Genomic DNA, 17,321 nt, shown 5'->3' with positions numbered 1-17,321 from the left:
CTGATTTGTGTAATTTAATAAAAAGATTACGGTAAAGCGGGTCTCTCTTTACATTTTTTTCAATCTACTGACGACATTTTTTCTCAGGTTTTGTATTACTAATTTTGTGTCGCTATTTTAAAACCGATAAAGATGACAGGGAAGTTAACCGTACCAAAACTTTTCAAGATTTTTTATTTGAACATATCATTTTATGTTAACTGTCTTTATTTTCTATCTAGAAAATAAGATTTAAATCCTATAAAAATATAAATAGAATTTACATGGGTTTTGTGGGGTTTTTTTCATGTTATCTTGCTTCAATTTCTACATATGTAGGTACCCTTTTATCAATTGACATCAACTTGCAAAAAAAAAGTTAAATTTGGGAATTTGCAAACTACTTCAACTGTTTGACTTAAAAAACATTAAAATGTACTATTCGTCACATTACTTTTTCTCGTGCCCATTCATGTGTGTGTGATTGTTTGACTGTTACAACTGAATTAATATCAACAACTTGATGTTACGTACATTAATTTTGGTATTTTCCGATGATGATGATGATAATAATCAATACAGTTACACACAGTTCTTTTTAAGAAGAAGCCATCCACATAAGGAGGACCCGCCTTGATTTTTATTTTTTCTTTCAAAGTTGATAAACTTATAAAAAAAAAATAAAAATCAAAATTAAGATTGTTCATTCAAAGTCTCTAAAGAGCAAAAATTCAAGTACAAGTCTAAAATTTCAAAAGTATCATATTTTTAATAGAAAATAGCATTAGCTACAATATACAAACTTAAGTAGGGTCTGGGTCTTTTTATGAAAAAATTGTGATGGGTTTTTAATAATATAATGCAATCTCAATACAGCCAAAGGGAAATGTTTTAAAATTGATGTCAAAGCATAAATTCAATCTACATTTCAAAGATGTAAAAGTGAACAAGAAATAAAAGAAAAACAGTTAGTTACAACTTGACATTTGACCCAATACAAAATTTAAATGTTTGCTACCAAGCTAAAGCACTACATGCATCAAAGTAAACATCAACACTACTGATCTATGGCATAAAATAAAATGGTCGTGAGACTGTATGACTAGAAGAAATTGAATATATCTACCTACTACATGAAAACAAACAAACTTCTCATCACATGGATACCAAAAATATCGCATATGTAATGTTTAAATCCAAAAGTTACAATATATCTATGGTATCAAAGGAACATAAAACATGCACTATTAAAAAAACAAAACATCTAATGGAATTAAGTGTCAGTTTGGCCATCTGGGAATTTCACTGTTTGATACTGTACATAAAAAATCAAAAACAGGGGCATAAAATATCAATCAAATTACTTGTATATTGCAATAAGAAGAAAACTGGAGTGTAATTATCAATAACAAACTACTCATCTTAGTCACTACAGAACACAGAGTAACACTAATTGAGATTTCTCAAACCTTTAAAACATGATTTTCCCTAAAATGTTCCTAAAATGTTAACAAAGCACTACTAGACAATTGTCTTTTTATCTATCATAGAGATCCACATGAGCACAAATCCAGGACAATGAACCTTCCTACTTCATGCGCTCGTACCTCCGTGTCAGCCTCTTTGTGATCTCCTCGGACAGGACTTTCCACACTTTGCCGTGTTTTTCAGTATCCACTTTGTCGGGGTGGTAGTGGACGACAGCTTTCTGCAGTATCTTCTTCAGCTTGTCATGCTCCACGTGGAAGCCCTTCTTCTTCAGTCCACCCTCCAGTTTGTGTTCCTTGTTCTTCGGGGGAAAGACGCGGTACACGTATCTCAGGAACTCCTGGCTGTCCTTTTCGTCAGCTTTCTCAATACCTTTCATTTCTTTCTCCAAACCCTTCACAATCTCTTCTCTTTCCTTGTTCCATTTCTCTTCTTCTGCAGCCACTGTCTCTTTCTGATAGCGTTCTAAAATTTCTGCACAGTCTTTAAACCAGCCTGAAAATGTAAATACATGGATGTCCCTTTACCAATGGTAAACTAAGCCCTTCTATGCTCAACGATTGACTTCTCAATACAATTCAAAAACCACAGACTTTTAAATGCTATTCAAATGCACAAAATTCACACATTACTACCTCCCCAGTTTAATAAACCATACATACTAGCCGCTCCTGTTATATGCACTAACCTTTTGCATCATATATATACCAATTAAGGTCAGACGACACGTTCCTCGAGAATCTTTTTTGTATCTCCTCGTAATAAAGAGTTCCAATAAAAAAAATTAATTTTATAATTACTTTAAAAATGATTAAAATTTACTTGAATGTGGTTATGTGTCTAGATGGTCGAGTGGTTAGAACCGTGGCCGCTCACTGCCAGAGGCGTATAAGTTCTAGAGGTCGGGAGTTCGAAGCCCCGCCCCGGCGGAGATATAGTTCTATTATAGTAAATTATGCTGTGGTGTAGATGTATTTATTTTTATATCAGCAATTCAAGTGTATTTTCAAGAAGATTATATAGGATATTGCATACTCTAGTATTTTGCAGAAATGCCTGGTAAGGTACCCTAATTTTTTGCAAGAAGGCTTGTCAAAGTAGTAGTAGACCATTAACATATTCCTGTAAAAAGTTATCTAAAATTGAGGAACGTGTCGTCTGACCTTAACACCGACATTCCAGGATGCAACATTTATACTTAACTTTAGCATTGGATGTACTGTTTAAAGTAATCATCATTTTAAATACCGTACACTGTTTATCCAAACCATACACTTGAGTACCGATCAGACCAAAACTAACAGAAATTAGACCCCAACTAAGCCCTGGGCTTGTTTTCTGGGTTTTCTTTGGGTTTACTAGTGATCCTGAAAAAACCCAAAATAAAAACCCAGAAAGTAAACCCCAATCAGAGGTAGATCCCTGAAACCAGACACCATGTGTATTTGGGATATACAAGGGGAAGGGATTAAAGGCAGCATGATGGCAAGATAAAAGATGGGTCTGCTTCATACTTCAGTGCGTAAAGTGGAAGGGAAACCCCTAGTAAACCCAAAGGAAACCCCGAGTTGACACAAATTTCCAAAAAGCAAACCCAGAGTAAACCCAGAAAGTAAATTGGGGGGTTTAGTTGGGGTCTGCCCCGGTGTTAGGTTGGGTCTGATCAGTACTGTACATTGTAAGCTTCTGTGTAATGTATTTTTTTCATGCTCACCTTCGCTGTTAAATGTGCGGGGGTGCATGGAGTGAGCAAGCTGCATGGACCTCATCAGGTATTCCTTGGCCTTGTATTTGATCTTCAGGACCTGGTCGTACAATCTTCCCAGGCGACTCAGGGCTACAGCCTCTATTTCAACTTCTGTGACCTCACGCGTTCTGATCACAGCCTGTTTAAACCAGTCTATCACTTCATAAGCCATGTCCATGTTTAGGGACTCTTCATCTTTGATGAGTTTTTCATACAAATCATCACCTACAATACAAATCATCACCTACAATAAAGGTCATCACCTACAATACAGATCATCACCTACAATATAAATCATCACCTACAATACAAATCATCACAAATCATCACCTACAATACAAATCATCACCTACAATACAAATCATCACCTACAATACAAATCATCACCTACAATATAAATCATCACCTACAATATAAATCATCACCTACAATACAAATCATCACCTACAATATAAATCATCACCTACAATATAAATCATCACCTACAATACAAATCATCACAAATCATCACCTACACAATACAAATCATCACCTACAATACAAATCATCACCTACAATACAGATCATCACCTACAATACAAATCATCACCTACAATACAGATCATCACCTACAATACAAATCATCACCTACAATACAAATCATCACCTACAATACAAATCATCACCTACAATACAGATCATCACCTACAATACAAATCATCACCTACAATACAGATCATCACCTACAATACAAATCATCACCTTCAATACAAATCATCACCTACAATACAAATCATCACCTATCATACAGATCCAAATAAGTATATAATGTCAATCATGTACCATTTTCACCCAAATGAGTTTGTCACAAATACTGTGGAATCATTAAATTTTGTGGGGGCCAATTTTCGTGGATTGCTTAAATTTTACAGGTTCATGGGGACGTAATTTGTGTATTCTCTTATATCTACAAAAGAAAACATGCCTTATTCCTTTATTTTATTAATTCGTGGATAAGGGGTACCTATGAATTCCACGAAAATTGAGTCACCACCAAATCTAATGATTCCACAGTATTGTACATCCAAAAATTATATTTGCTTTACAAGTTTTCATGTGTACATTTTGATCAGTGTCTCAGAACTGGACAACTTATCTGGGAATCACACTTCATCATCCTGTTTACTTAAAAAAAACACAAAAACTGTCAAGCATATTTCAAAAAGATATTTGGTGCTTTTTTTGTCTAATCTGTTAAAATTATACTGGAAAGACTAGCTCACCAATACTTATGGCCTGCATGGCTTCAGCCATACACTGATGCATGAAGACATCCTCCTCTAGGATCCTGATTTCTGCCTGAATGTTGATCTTTTCTCCTTGACATCGTTTAGCCTCATTGATGGGCATGTAACAGTCTCTCATTTCATATAAACCTACAGAGAACACAATAACAAGAAAAGTTTTAAAAACATATATGCCAACAATGTGGCAACATTGAAAAAGGGTCAATTTTGTAACAAACTACAAAGTAGACAGGCACAAGGTTCTCTAGACATTGAGAAATTTAAGCTTAATTGGCAAATTAAGCCAATAATAGCACCTTGTAAATAAAACTTGCCATATGATGATGGAATTAATCCAATTATAGGTCCAGATGGCATGAAGATATAAAATGTTTAGGGAAAAAATCCTATGGAAATTTACATATTCACTATTTTCTGTTTACATCACTGTCATTAAACAAAAAAAATTACTGTCAAGCTTTCAATCTGTAAAATTAAGTTTACAACAAAACTTCACGCTGAATTAATGAATGTCTAAATGACTGTAACCTCTTTTGAAGTCTTTAATCTGAATAGCAGTGATCCCAAAATGAAAGTGACAGTTAGCCAGTTCAATGTAGCACTCTGCTTGTAACTCAGGGATCTGTATGTGCTGTACAAGATCGTGGTAGGTCATCGCACGGTTCTCCATTGACAACTCACTGACACGCCCACACCTCAGCTCCTCCCAGCATCCCTTGGCCGAGGCCAGCAGTCCGTCCCGCCAGCTGTCGGCCTTGACCGTTTCTGAGTGATGGAAGCCGAAGGAGAAATGCTTGAAGGCCTCTTTATACTGGTGGACCATGAGGGACATCCTCTCCATGCACTGCTCATCCACTTTGGCTGTTTTCCAAGACACCATGGCCAAGTTTTTGGCTGCAGATACCTACGGAGAAGAAGTAAACTTCAGACTTTGAAATTTTACAAGACTAAAGAGCAAATACCTGGCACTTATAGTGGGAATATCACCTATAATACAAGATACAGAACAAAATCCTTTTCATTGACATTATTATTTATGTACATGTTAGTTTTGAGACATTTTAGATTATCATTAACACAGATTTCGTGCATAGAAAAAATAACTGATATTGTTAACTGATTTACTGTCAAAGTTAGGATGTAATTATAAGTAATTGAGTCAAAACAGCTGCTTTTTCTAAAATTGTTATGTTCATTCTTAGCCCATTCATAGATAAGGTTTTCGTCAATTACTGATATCATTAATTGCCCCCCTCTCAGATCGATCCATCAGTCTAAATCACACGTGCCAATTGCTGATATATGTCCAATTTATTCCCGATTTCTTACCCGTTTTGTCAAACATTTGTCATGCTTCTTCTTAGCAACAATTACCTTTTCATCTTCATTCACGCTGAAGTTGAAGGCCTTGTAGTAACAGCTAGCTGCCTGCCTGAGACGCTCCTTCCTGACGCTGGGACACAAATTATCGCGAGCTGTGACGTAGATTCCATTACCCTGCTCCCTCCAGTGGCTGGAGGAGGTACTCTGAGTCATGTCAACTGCTGATCGAAGGCCTGAAAGAAAAACATGGATCATTCTAACATCTATTGTCCTAATCGAGTTCCGTTTTCTAGAGTAGTTAATCATTCCTTAACCCTTCTTATATTGAAAGTCACTTTATTTGGACCAATGGTCTAAAACTTTTGACCTTTAGAAAAATATTGACTCGTCCTTATAAAATTTGTTGATTACTGCGACTTATTTACATGATTATGGTGTAGACTATCTGGACATTGATATATCACAAGCATGTATGAAAAACAAGGTACCAATAGAACTTTCAATGTGATTGAATATACGTATACAGTCCTAAGACTTCCGAGATTCATTAAGCTAGAGCGCTCAGTTAGCAGAGCACTTGAAAAAAGAATCAGCTAAGGGGCCCTGATTCAAATCCCTGCCTTGTCCATCATTATTTCTCTTAACATGTTCAACTTTCTAAAATATTTTTTAAAAAAATACAGAAAAGAAAATGGCATGTATAAAATAAAGAAGGGATAGAATTGTGCTGATTTAGGACAGGTACAATTTATTTTGAATATCAGTTCATGGAAAAATCAACGCGATGTTATTGATTACTTTATTAAGGGCCAGAACAATTAAAAGGTCAGGATTAAATTTAAACAGAACAATCTTCAACAAAAGTCATAGAAAACCAAAAGACCTTACAAATATGCATTTGTTCCGAGATCAATTAGAAAATTGTCAAATGGATACAGCAGCTGCACAGGGACAGATTTTTCCAAAGGGCCGGAAATCCAAGGAGAATATTGTTTGCAGGGATTGTCGAATATATAGTTTATTATATAATTATATGACTTATAGTGTGAAGATTAGGGGGGGGGGTGTCTTGCGACTCTCCACACCATCACCACGTACCCCTCCCCTACCCCCCCCCCCCCCCCCAAAAAAAAAAGTCCACCAAATTGCGATAAAGTGAATATTTTAAATGAATTTAAAATAAGTCATGGTGACTGAGAATAACCTCACATTTATGAGTGGTAATGTTTAAATGTAGTCTACCTGTTACATGAATTTTCTACTCTCGATGGCCGATTTTCCCGCGAAACGGTCACGAAATATAACTTTGATCCCGATTATAGATGTATTGTTTGATGCCGAACCCGACTTTATTTCATAGAACCGCCCGTTTCCCGCCTACATTTTACATCCAGATCTTTCGGAATTTCTGTCAGATATTCTAAAACTAAGTTTTCTACTATAAAGAATAATCATATCCTAATCAATTTATATCAAAATAAAATTTGTAATCAAATTATTAATTTTTAAACAAAAGTTTTGCTAACGCGAGGTCATTTAAGGTGGGTCGCGGGTTTGCTTTCGTCATCAATTTCTGTACGCAACTTTGACGACTCGAGCGGCCGATTTGTGTACATTTGTTTATGACGTCACAATGGAGACATTTCACACTATTTACATTATATAACCTAACTCCACAGGTTATATTAGAAAAAGATAAAGATATCGCTTTAAAAATTCATGTATGAATCATAAGGAGGAAGTGCAGGAACAAAACATATTTACGTTGATAATCAGTAAAAACTGGAGCTATCGATACTGTGTTTCAGTATAAGTGAATACATCAAAACTCATTAATGTCAATAGTGTAGTCACAAACTTGGGTATGTAAAATAATTCGACGATTAAATCTTTAACTAAGAAACATTGCTACACTTCAAAATGAGCATGAACTATAGTTCAGTATATTATGTATGGCTATTCGGACCCAGAAATAGAGAGGAAAGAAGTCGAGTAATTTTAAATAAAAATTTTTTGAATAAAACTTTTTAATAAAAAGTCCATAAGATACGTACATGTAGAAAGTGAATTTTCAATATCACCCATATTTGAGACTGTTTACTAATCAGAACATGGAAATATTTAGATGGGGAACCGGGTACTCTCACACATATTTTTACAAATCTAAAATTTCTTCCGTTCCCTGTTGATAATAAACTTGAACTATTTATTTTATTCTACAGTATATACCGGTATTATACAGGACATGTAATGTACAAACAATATTATGCACGTTCCAATATTAAATAAGAGGGATGTGGTAAGGCATTGAACTCTGTTTATTGATATTAATCAAACAGATTAGTTTATACATTTTTTAAACAGTCTTTTTAACAATACATATAAAGAAATTGATAGAAGCTGTTGTGCTCCCTTTAAATTCATCTTCACAATTTAGATATACGTAACAATAGAAAATTAAACAATATTATGACAAGTTGTCAATCCTTATAATTGTTTTTTTTCTGTAGTTAGATATTTGCGTCTGACTTATTATTATAGAAATTTTCATTTTTGCGGGAAATGGCTTTACTTTTTATGTCATATATGTATATAAAATTACGTCATAATAACATTACCTGTCATGGATTCAATATTTGAATTCTGAAAATGCGACACAAAGGAAGGATCATTTCTGCAAAAACTAGTAAGAAGTTATCCAATTTAAAACGTTTCACCAAAAAAGAAGAAGAGGAAAGTGTTGAAGAAAATCAGACAACAGAAGAGTTCGACAGTCAGGCCAATGTATGGAACGGGGAAAGGAGAGTGATAGAACTAGACATTTTGATTGAGGGTTTGCGATCCTGTGTCCATTGCTCCAATCCTTTAAGACTAGAATGGCGTGTCAGTGAGAGGAAATATGGTCTAGCCTCCATTTTTTACATAAAGTGTTCGGAGTGCAATGGCATCAGCCCAGTATATACGGGGGAAAAGCACAACACAGCAAACAAGTCTGGTCCCGCTAAATGTTTTGACGTAAACACAAAACTCTAAAAGAAAGAGAGAGAGAAGTTGGACGTGCATTCGAAGAAGTTGCAGATAAATCATGCAATAATGCATTGCTGGATGAAATAATATGTACTAACAGGTATTACTTCAATTAAAGTTATATACAGTATTTAAAAAGCACACAATGGAAAATGACTACTATTTCGTTATGCAAAGTAAAATTAACTCTAACACTTCACATGAATAATGTATATATAACTGTTCATATTATGCTGCGTTTATCAAGCTACATGTCTTAGGCAAGGGGGGGGGGTGATTATATATAGAAGGGATTTTCAAACACAATGTTGCAACAAACTCACAGACGATATCGGGATATTTGTTCAAATATATATTTTAACAATCCGTGTTAGTAAACCGGGAAAGAGGGGCGCAGGAAAATTTTATATGGAAAGTAACTTTGGACTACCCCTTACAAAGGCACGCACGCACACATTTCCCAACCATGACATAGGCGTCGGAACCGGGGGGGGGGGGGGCTAGGGGCGCACCCCCCCCCCCCCCATTTTTTTTGGCAAAGTTAGACCTAACCATTAGGGACATAGCATCATAGAGGGTTCAGCCCCCCCCCCCCTCCCCACTTTTTCTCGCAGCAAAGATTATTGTTCCTAAATTTACCTTGAAAGATTGAGAAGTTGGATAGGCTTATTAGCCCCCCCCCCCCCCCCCCCCCCCCCACGGATTAGGAATTTCATGATTTCATGATTTGGGGAAAAACAATTTTTGGTAGGTAAGTTTTTTTTTTGGAAGTATAGGAATCCTCCCCCTCCCCCCCCCCCTCCCCCCCCCCACTTTCAATTTGCTTCCGACGCCAGTGCATGAACACTCTTAATCATATCCAAAGAGTAAAATATGAAATGCTTATCTCATGAATTATACACACAACAAATAATATCTACAAATAATGTTTTTATCTGTTCTAGCGGTGACGGAACCCAGGTTCCACAGGTTTCCTGTGATGGGGCATGGCAAAAGCGAGGGACGGGTCAGAATTATGACAGCCTTTCAGGACACGTAACCGTTGTCGGCAAATACACCAGAAAATGTCTCGGATTCGGTTTAGCATGCAGATCATGTCGGAAGTGTACATACGCCAGATGGAATAAAACGCAAGTTAAAAATCATAACTGCAAGAGAAATTGGACAGGATCCGCGAAGGGAATGGAACCATTTTTAACGGTGAAATGTCTCAAGTCATTGAAAGAAAAAGGCTTTAATGTCAAAAAGCTAACCATGGATGATGACACAACCACATTCATCAGAGCGAAAAAAGCAATCTCCCCGGAGTTAACGAAATCTAGCGATAAAAATCATGTCATCAAGAATCTTACTAGCAATTTATACAAACTTCGACAGGAAAACAAAAACTTGAGTGTGAAGATTATTAACTATTTCAAGAAATGTTTTTCATACGCAGTCAAGCAAAATCGAGGTAGCCCAGCATCCCTGCAGAAAAATTTAGAGGCTATTGTTCCCCATGCATTTGGAGAGCATGTCAAGTGTGATGTACACTGGTGCGGATTTTTGAAAGCCCCAAATTTGTACAAGAACAATAACTCTGAAAAAAAGTTGCAGTTTTAACAATTCTAAATTGATTCTCTTGTAAATCCTATAAGAAAATTTAATGAAAGAGATTTATAACGAGTTTTGACGTTGTACTTACAAGCATGACGTCAAATACGGAAAAGCGACAATTTTCGGTAAATAATCGGAAATATAAAATTAAATAGCAAAAAATCTAGCGAGAACACATATCAATTTTTTTACATAATTAATTTGTAAATCACCTTTACTTTACGTACAGAAAATGTTGTTAGATTCGTCTAAGTTGTTAAAAAGTTATTTACAACATCTTGAAATAACTTCAATTCGAAAATGAAGAAAAAGATGCTCATTTTCCTATATATTTCATTAGAAAAGCGTCAAAACAGCACAAAAAACAATACTAAGTTTGAAGCGGCTTTGCGTGAAAATAATTTAGGCAAAGTTAATAATTTTTTTATATAATAAAGTTTAAATGCTAACAAACGAATTGACAAATTTTCAGGGTATGTTTTCTCGTGAGATTTTTTAGGGGGTAAACCCGCGACCCACCTTAATATTATATTGTTAATTATATTTAGAAACGTTACATAGCAAAATGCTTTTTTTTAAAATGTATTTTGGTCTGTGGACATATGCCCCCCCCCCCCCCCCCGTGAAACAACAATCCTTTGGTAAAAATATGCTAAAAAACAATAAATAAAGCCCCTCAAAAGGAATTTTTGTTTCACCCGGGGGGGGGGGGGGGAGAGAGAGAGAGAGAAATGTTTTATAAAATAATTCCGTTTTCCGTTAGTTTCTATTATGAAATGAGCTACTATACCCAAAAAATACGTAGTTATCTCTCTTTGTTTGAACAAATCATTTATATTTAATGAAAATATACATTAATGTTTACATTATGATAAAAAAAAAATAAATTTAATTAGACAATTATCAAAAAATGACTAAGTTACGCGGCTAGAGAATGCTATCGTTCGCAGTCCTTTGAAATCAGTATTTTATTATTAATGCTTTTATCAAAAATGATTTTTTTCTAAAAGTGAGTCATGGTTTTATTTTCTAGATTTTTACCACTTTTATTAAATGATGCATTGCACTATGTTATCATAATAATTGTAAGCAGACACACAATTTTGAATTCAATCATGATTTATTTTACATGTTTTAGCCGCGTTTTACATGTCATAATCCTATATCTAATTAATTTTAGTAGTGGATTTTTGTGAGAACATCAATGCTCCTCTTTCTTTCTAAAATTGTCGATGTAGATAAATCATACTGATATAATGGGAGGTTGTTTAGACACGCCAGAGTGTCAACCACCTGTGAGTTATTAAACTGTACAGCTGATTGTATTGTTATTTTTTGCGACTTCAACGTTTGAAAACTCTCCCAGTAACTTTCAATTCAAGCTTACTGTGAAAAACACAGAGCCATTGATTAGTTCTGAGTAATAGAGTAAAAAATAAATCAAGACTTCAACTAACCCCCCCCCCCCCCCGGACCTCCAAGGTTCAAATGATAGCGAGTAAAAATGATTAAGGATGTGCCGAAACGGGCCAGTTTTCAAAACAAGACCTCGAACGGACATGCAGTCTTTCTTAAAACATCTCTCTCTCTCTCTCTCTCTCTCTCTCTCTCTCTCTCTCTATCTATCTATCTATATATATATATGAAATTATTTGATAATATAGTTTGCCTCTATTTCTTTTACATATTCATAAATAGTTTAAGTTTTTTCATTTTATTAATCATGACAGGAAACAGTAAATACAACTTCTTCGATATCTTCCTTTTATTATTCATAGCATTTTTTCTCATAGACTGATTAAAGGAGATCCCGCGGGGCCTTCGACCCCTGGTCCCTTCACTAGGGTTCCCCTCGTAGAAATTCACAGGAACTATTAGGAGATTTATAATGGAGAGTGTTGACATCTTTTCTCCATTCGGAAGTCACTCGGATTACCTCGCACAATTTTTCAACGTTATCATCCGGGCTTTATAACGGCCGATGCAATGCAAAATCCCCGTAGACTTTCTATTTTTAGCCGTGTATTGAAACCTGACAAGCTAGAGGAGGCGTTTCAAAAGGGAAATCCTGAGATTTTTTCATACTAGTGAATGAACATCGTCTGAATCAAGAGGTATTTATAAATATCGAATAATTTTAAGAAAATATGCGGCAAAAATATCTTGGGGAAAGACTATAGATGCTGATACGAGTAAATTAACTACACGACAATATTCAAGCAAGTATATGTATGAGTAAATGACAATTAAGTAAGACGTGTACATCGACATCTGATTGGATCTGCCAATGAGAGGAGGGGGCTATTAGCACATCCATCAAGAGAGGGAAGTAATCACCATCCAAGAAAAGCTGTATACATGTACAGCAATTACACATGTACACGTTAAATGAAAACATATCGGTAAACAGATAGTTAAAGATATCAATGTTGATGTAGAAGGTTGAAGGTTAATTTGTAAGCATGAGCGAAACATGTTGATGGAAGTGGGGGAGGGAGGTTCTGAGGGTTGTTTTTGTTTGCCATGGAGGATCCCCCCCCCCATCCCACCCACCCCGGTCTACCGGCTATATATAAATTGCTTTTTACTTTGCCCCCCCCCCCACCCCTGCGTATCTATATAAGTCCATCCAAGGATTAAAATTCCGTAGAATCTTCTATTGATTTCACAAAATATTAAATTTGCAAGAAGAAACCCGATCATATCTTCGGTTTTTATTACAGAATCAATGATCCGCCCCGTGGTTTTACAGATGAATGAACACCGTTCCACACTAGTGCTGTTACATATGTATGAGTAAGATTTCGCGGCCGGTATTCAGGAATATTCAGTGTACATCGTCATAACGATGAACTCTTCCTTCCGGCATAAACGAAATGCACACAGGGCACTTATTGAAATTCCGTCGGCGAGCGCGATATGATATCAAACACAGCATTTTTAAATTATACTGCTCCACCACAGATTTGCTGACAGGATTTAAAAGATTATAGCGAGGAGGAATTGGATCGGAAATTCTTTACATACATGATACTGAACTTCAAAACACGAGGAATTTAATGTGCAGATTATAGCGGCGCGGAGAAGAACGGTAACTCTCTCTCTCTCTCTCTCTCTCTCTCTCTCTCTCTCTCTCTCTCTCTCTCTCTCTCTCTCTCTCTCTCTCTCTCTCACACACACACACACACACACACATTAAGATATACAACATATACAGTCCCCCTGATTAAATTCTTTTGCAGCCCCCGTTGGATTGGGATGCTCCAGTTCATGGTGTTCCTGCTAGCCATGAATGATGAAGCCGCCTCAGCCTCGTCCCATGCAGGCCATTGCGACCTGAACAACTCCTCCTACGTGAACGGTTGTACCATGCCGCTGGACCTAGATATATGGTACACCGATATTTTCAAGGACGCATGCAACATTCATGATATATGCTACTTCTGTGTAAGCCTGACTTTTATTGGGTTTTTTTCCTATAACCTCATATATCGAATCGATCATGTCAACATCCCAGTATGTTGTTTACATGTATTGATAAAGTCAACATCCCGGTATTTTGATTACATGCATTGATCATGTCAACATCCCGGTATTATGTTTCCATGTATTGATTATGCATGTCAACATCCCGGTATGTTGTTTACACGTATTACGGGACGCTCTCTCCCATACAGGACTAACACTGCATGGGCCAACCGTGAGCTTATTCTCTTAATATTATTGTTGGACCCAGCCTCATGAAACCTCTTACAAGCCAACACGCGATTTAGTTTTCAGACTTTTATATAGACTTTACATGAAATATACTTTTACGTGAGTTTGGTATGCATCAGCAACGAAAGTCTGATTCCAACTGACGATAGTTTACAAATCAGAATAATATATAATGAACAAAGGAATAACACAATGAAGGATTAACATAATAAGTACAGATGAAAGTAAATCAATTTTCAAACAGCTATTTGATATTTGATATTTGAGTTTCAAATTTTGACATAGCATTATAAACTTCTATATTTATCAGTATAAACATTGAAAATGGAAAAATAAAATTTTAAGTCAAATTGTGTCTTAGTCCCTACAAAATATATAGATGTATGAAGTACATGTCTTCTTCCAGTTCTAATTTTTTTTTACAAACATTGTGTCACTGAGAGCTAAAAGAATGAACCGGAAATCATCACTTTATTTTGATACTATATTCACTCAGTGTACACTGACTGTATATCTAATGAAAGTGTTCGCTTTGCAGGGTAACAACTTCGACAGATCTCGCTTAGACTGTGATAGTAAATTTCTGGAGGACATGAACTCCGTCTGCTGGAAGAAGACGGAATTCTGGGAACTTCCGCTGTGCCTGCTGTTTTCGACCTCTTTCTACCTGATAGTGCGGACTGTCTCCGAGAGTTACTTTGTTTATGATTATTCTGACCACTGCCAAGCCCCCTGGGTGAAGCCATGCATTAAAGTTTACTATGGACAGTAGATTTAACATTCTAGAGCTGTGTGAAGTTTGTTTGATCTAGTCTGTGGTTTTTTTTTCTTATAAGTTATTACAATTTTTTGTCTAGTCTATGGTTTTTTTTTCTTATAGGTTATTACAATTTTGCTCAAATTGTTTGATTAGTTGTGTATTTGCAAGTAATTGAAACAAGGTTTTTCATATTTTTAGCAGCTTGTTTACCTATTAGTATTATTTCATGTATCATCATGGGATATGCAGGGAAACTGACAAATTAAACAAAAGGAGTTTCCTACCTCTTGGAGTCAATCTGTATGCAAAGTACCAAATTCTCCTTACAGTATCATTCAAACAATCTAGAACCATTTTAACAAGAGCTTGGACTTTGGGTAGTTGTGTTAAACTGCATTGTGACGTAGGCCTGTCTATTTCATTGCTGGCACTACTGTTACGGACCTATGAAATTAACAAGATTTGTCTAGCCTTTGAGCTAAGACTACACAATCGGTGTGTATTTCGCTTGAAACCAGCGTCATTTTAACTTGTTGTGACGCAAGAAATGGATGGTTACATCCTACTGAAAGTCCAAGGCTGTGTTAAAATGGTTTTAACATATTCATTATACATTGTACAAATATATGCATGTAGTGTTTTTAACAATTTAGTTTCTTTTCTTTGCGCTACTATTGAGATATGTATTTTTAGTCACGTAGCATCGTTATTGAAAGTTGAAAGGGGCGCAGACTCATCTAAAGAAATTCTTTACAATCCAAAAAAAAGAGGGAATAATTCCAAATCATGAAAATCCGTGTATCTCAGAGAGAGAGAAAGAGATTTTTTTTTTATCCAATATTAAGAAAAAAAGTGGGACGGTTCCTTTTAAAAGACACGACTCGAATTAACTGAATCATTTTGTTTAACCAAGTTAAGTTATGCTATCACTCAATCGAGAGAAGATCGAGGTAGTTATTTTTAACTACATTATTTTTAACTTGACTGTTAATCGGTGGCATATATAGGCAACGTGTTTAAATTTCTTTTTGAATTAAGGTGTCATTGCATTCCAAATAAGTCATAGATACGCATGAGAAATTTGTCCTTACTTGATCTTATTTTCACTTTTGAACAAATCAGAAATTAGAAATCAAAATTCAACCAACACATTAGCTGGAGAGTTTGCCCTTAAGTGTTGTTTATTCCGCTGTCGTAGATAAGTAATACTGGTATAAAATAGTAACTGTAAGTTTGTCGCGATGTAGTGTTTGTGTGTAGAGAACGAGGAAACTGACGGGAGATAAGATTACAGTAAAACGAGTGTTGTATTGATACTTCCTCCTTGATGATGGCTACACCAGAGTAAAATGATGTTTTGAGAACACATAATTACGACTCCCAAAGAGTTTTAACAATCAAAAGTTGCACGTTTTTCCGTTATCAGAAACAAAATATTTTGACTTCCTTCATTATTCTGAATCTGATGAGCCAATGTTAACTAGTTTTAAAATAAAGAAAAATGAAATGACTGATAATGAGTCAAAACCCAAATGTCACATGTCCAGTTTATTATCCAATTTGGCCATGAGACACGAATAAACTAAATGGGTATATAGCTGCAGGTCTGTAGCTCACGGTCTGAAAAAATTCGGATGGACGACCTGGGTGCTACAATGCCTCCCATAGTAAAAAACTGATATGATCACAATTTAAAACTGCACTCAGGTTATTGCAGAGCGAACAAGTGTAGGTTTAGTGTGTATGGGTTTACTTAATTGCAAAAAGGGTAGGATACAGGGCATTTTTTTGGTAGAGTAAACGACCCATTCACATAAACTCTTAGCACTGAATCAAAATTTAAAGATCTCAAAATCACAAACAGTAGATCTAGAGTAATATTTGAAAAGTGTATCATATAATGAATAAACTACTGCACATAATGATCTTACGACATAACGTAATAATGTTACCACTTCATATAAAGATTTTACCCCCTGAATATAATGGTGATATAATAGTATATAATGATGTTAGCACTGCATATAATGATGTTACCACTGCATGTAATGATGTTACCACTGCATATAATGATGTTACCACTGCATATTATGATATTACTATTGCATATAAATAAGATACCAGTTCATATAATATGAAATTGATCTTAAGGCAGCTATGGCGTTCCATACAAAACAATATTACTATCATTCTCACCCATTTCTCTGCTCTTCGTAGAAGATTTCATGTCGATTTAATTTAAATGTAGATTTTCACAATTTCTTAGTATCTAAAATGAAAGTAAAGTGTGCGATTATATGGGTCACAGGTGCGTAGTATCATTTTTTGAAAAAGGGGAGGGGGGACTCATCCGTTAAAATCTTTATAAAAGCAACAACAACAAAAATGGAACATTTTT

General features: G+C 35.6%; 1 protein-coding gene and 1 long non-coding RNA gene across 4 annotated transcripts; one reads left to right on the top strand and one right to left on the bottom strand.

The window, feature by feature from the left end:
- Window positions 1–672: 672 nt before the first annotated feature.
- Window positions 673–17,199, bottom strand: LOC105335618 (uncharacterized). Of its 2 annotated transcripts, none has more exons than XM_066080559.1 (6): window positions 17,120–17,199; window positions 5,875–6,056; window positions 5,029–5,404; window positions 4,477–4,629; window positions 3,182–3,439; window positions 673–1,962 (listed from the first exon to the last, which is right to left on the bottom strand). In XM_066080559.1, exons 1-6 carry the CDS (start codon window positions 17,148–17,150, stop codon window positions 1,568–1,570), a joined length of 1,395 nt encoding a protein of 464 aa, XP_065936631.1. In that variant the 5' UTR covers window positions 17,151–17,199; the 3' UTR covers window positions 673–1,567. The 2 variants fall into 2 exon arrangements, with proteins under 2 accessions (XP_065936631.1, XP_065936632.1); XM_066080560.1 differs by lacking the exon at window positions 17,120–17,199 and adding an exon at window positions 7,066–7,157.
- LOC105335619 (uncharacterized) lies at window positions 12,546–15,208 on the top strand. 2 transcript variants are annotated; one of them, XR_010712438.1, is made up of 4 exons: window positions 12,546–12,560; window positions 13,170–13,537; window positions 13,689–13,838; window positions 14,702–15,208. It is a non-coding gene; the product is annotated as an uncharacterized lncRNA (long non-coding RNA). The 2 variants fall into 2 exon arrangements; XR_004604241.2 differs by lacking the exon at window positions 12,546–12,560 and having other exon boundaries at window positions 13,253–13,537; window positions 13,689–13,893.
- Window positions 17,200–17,321: the final 122 nt, after the last annotated feature.

The sequence above is a fragment of the Magallana gigas genome, chromosome 3, assembly GCF_963853765.1.
Source record: "Magallana gigas chromosome 3, xbMagGiga1.1, whole genome shotgun sequence".
In the NCBI taxonomy this organism is placed as follows: domain Eukaryota; kingdom Metazoa; phylum Mollusca; class Bivalvia; order Ostreida; family Ostreidae; genus Magallana; species Magallana gigas.
The sequence above is the reverse complement of the archived record's forward strand: the minus strand, read 5'-3'. Positions and strand labels throughout refer to the sequence as shown.

Excerpts from the sequence above, each read along its gene's own strand:
- LOC105335618 (XM_066080559.1), bottom strand. The coding sequence starts at position 17,150 with ATGAAATCTTCTACGAAGAGCAGAGAAATGG. Across the intron at positions 5,405-5,874 it reads GCGTGAATGAAGATGAAAAG|GTATCTGCAGCCAAAAACTT; the intron begins GTAATTGTTGCT and ends TCTTCTCCGTAG. Across the intron at positions 4,630-5,028 it reads GATTAAAGACTTCAAAAGAG|GTTTATATGAAATGAGAGAC; the intron begins GTTACAGTCATT and ends TGTTCTCTGTAG.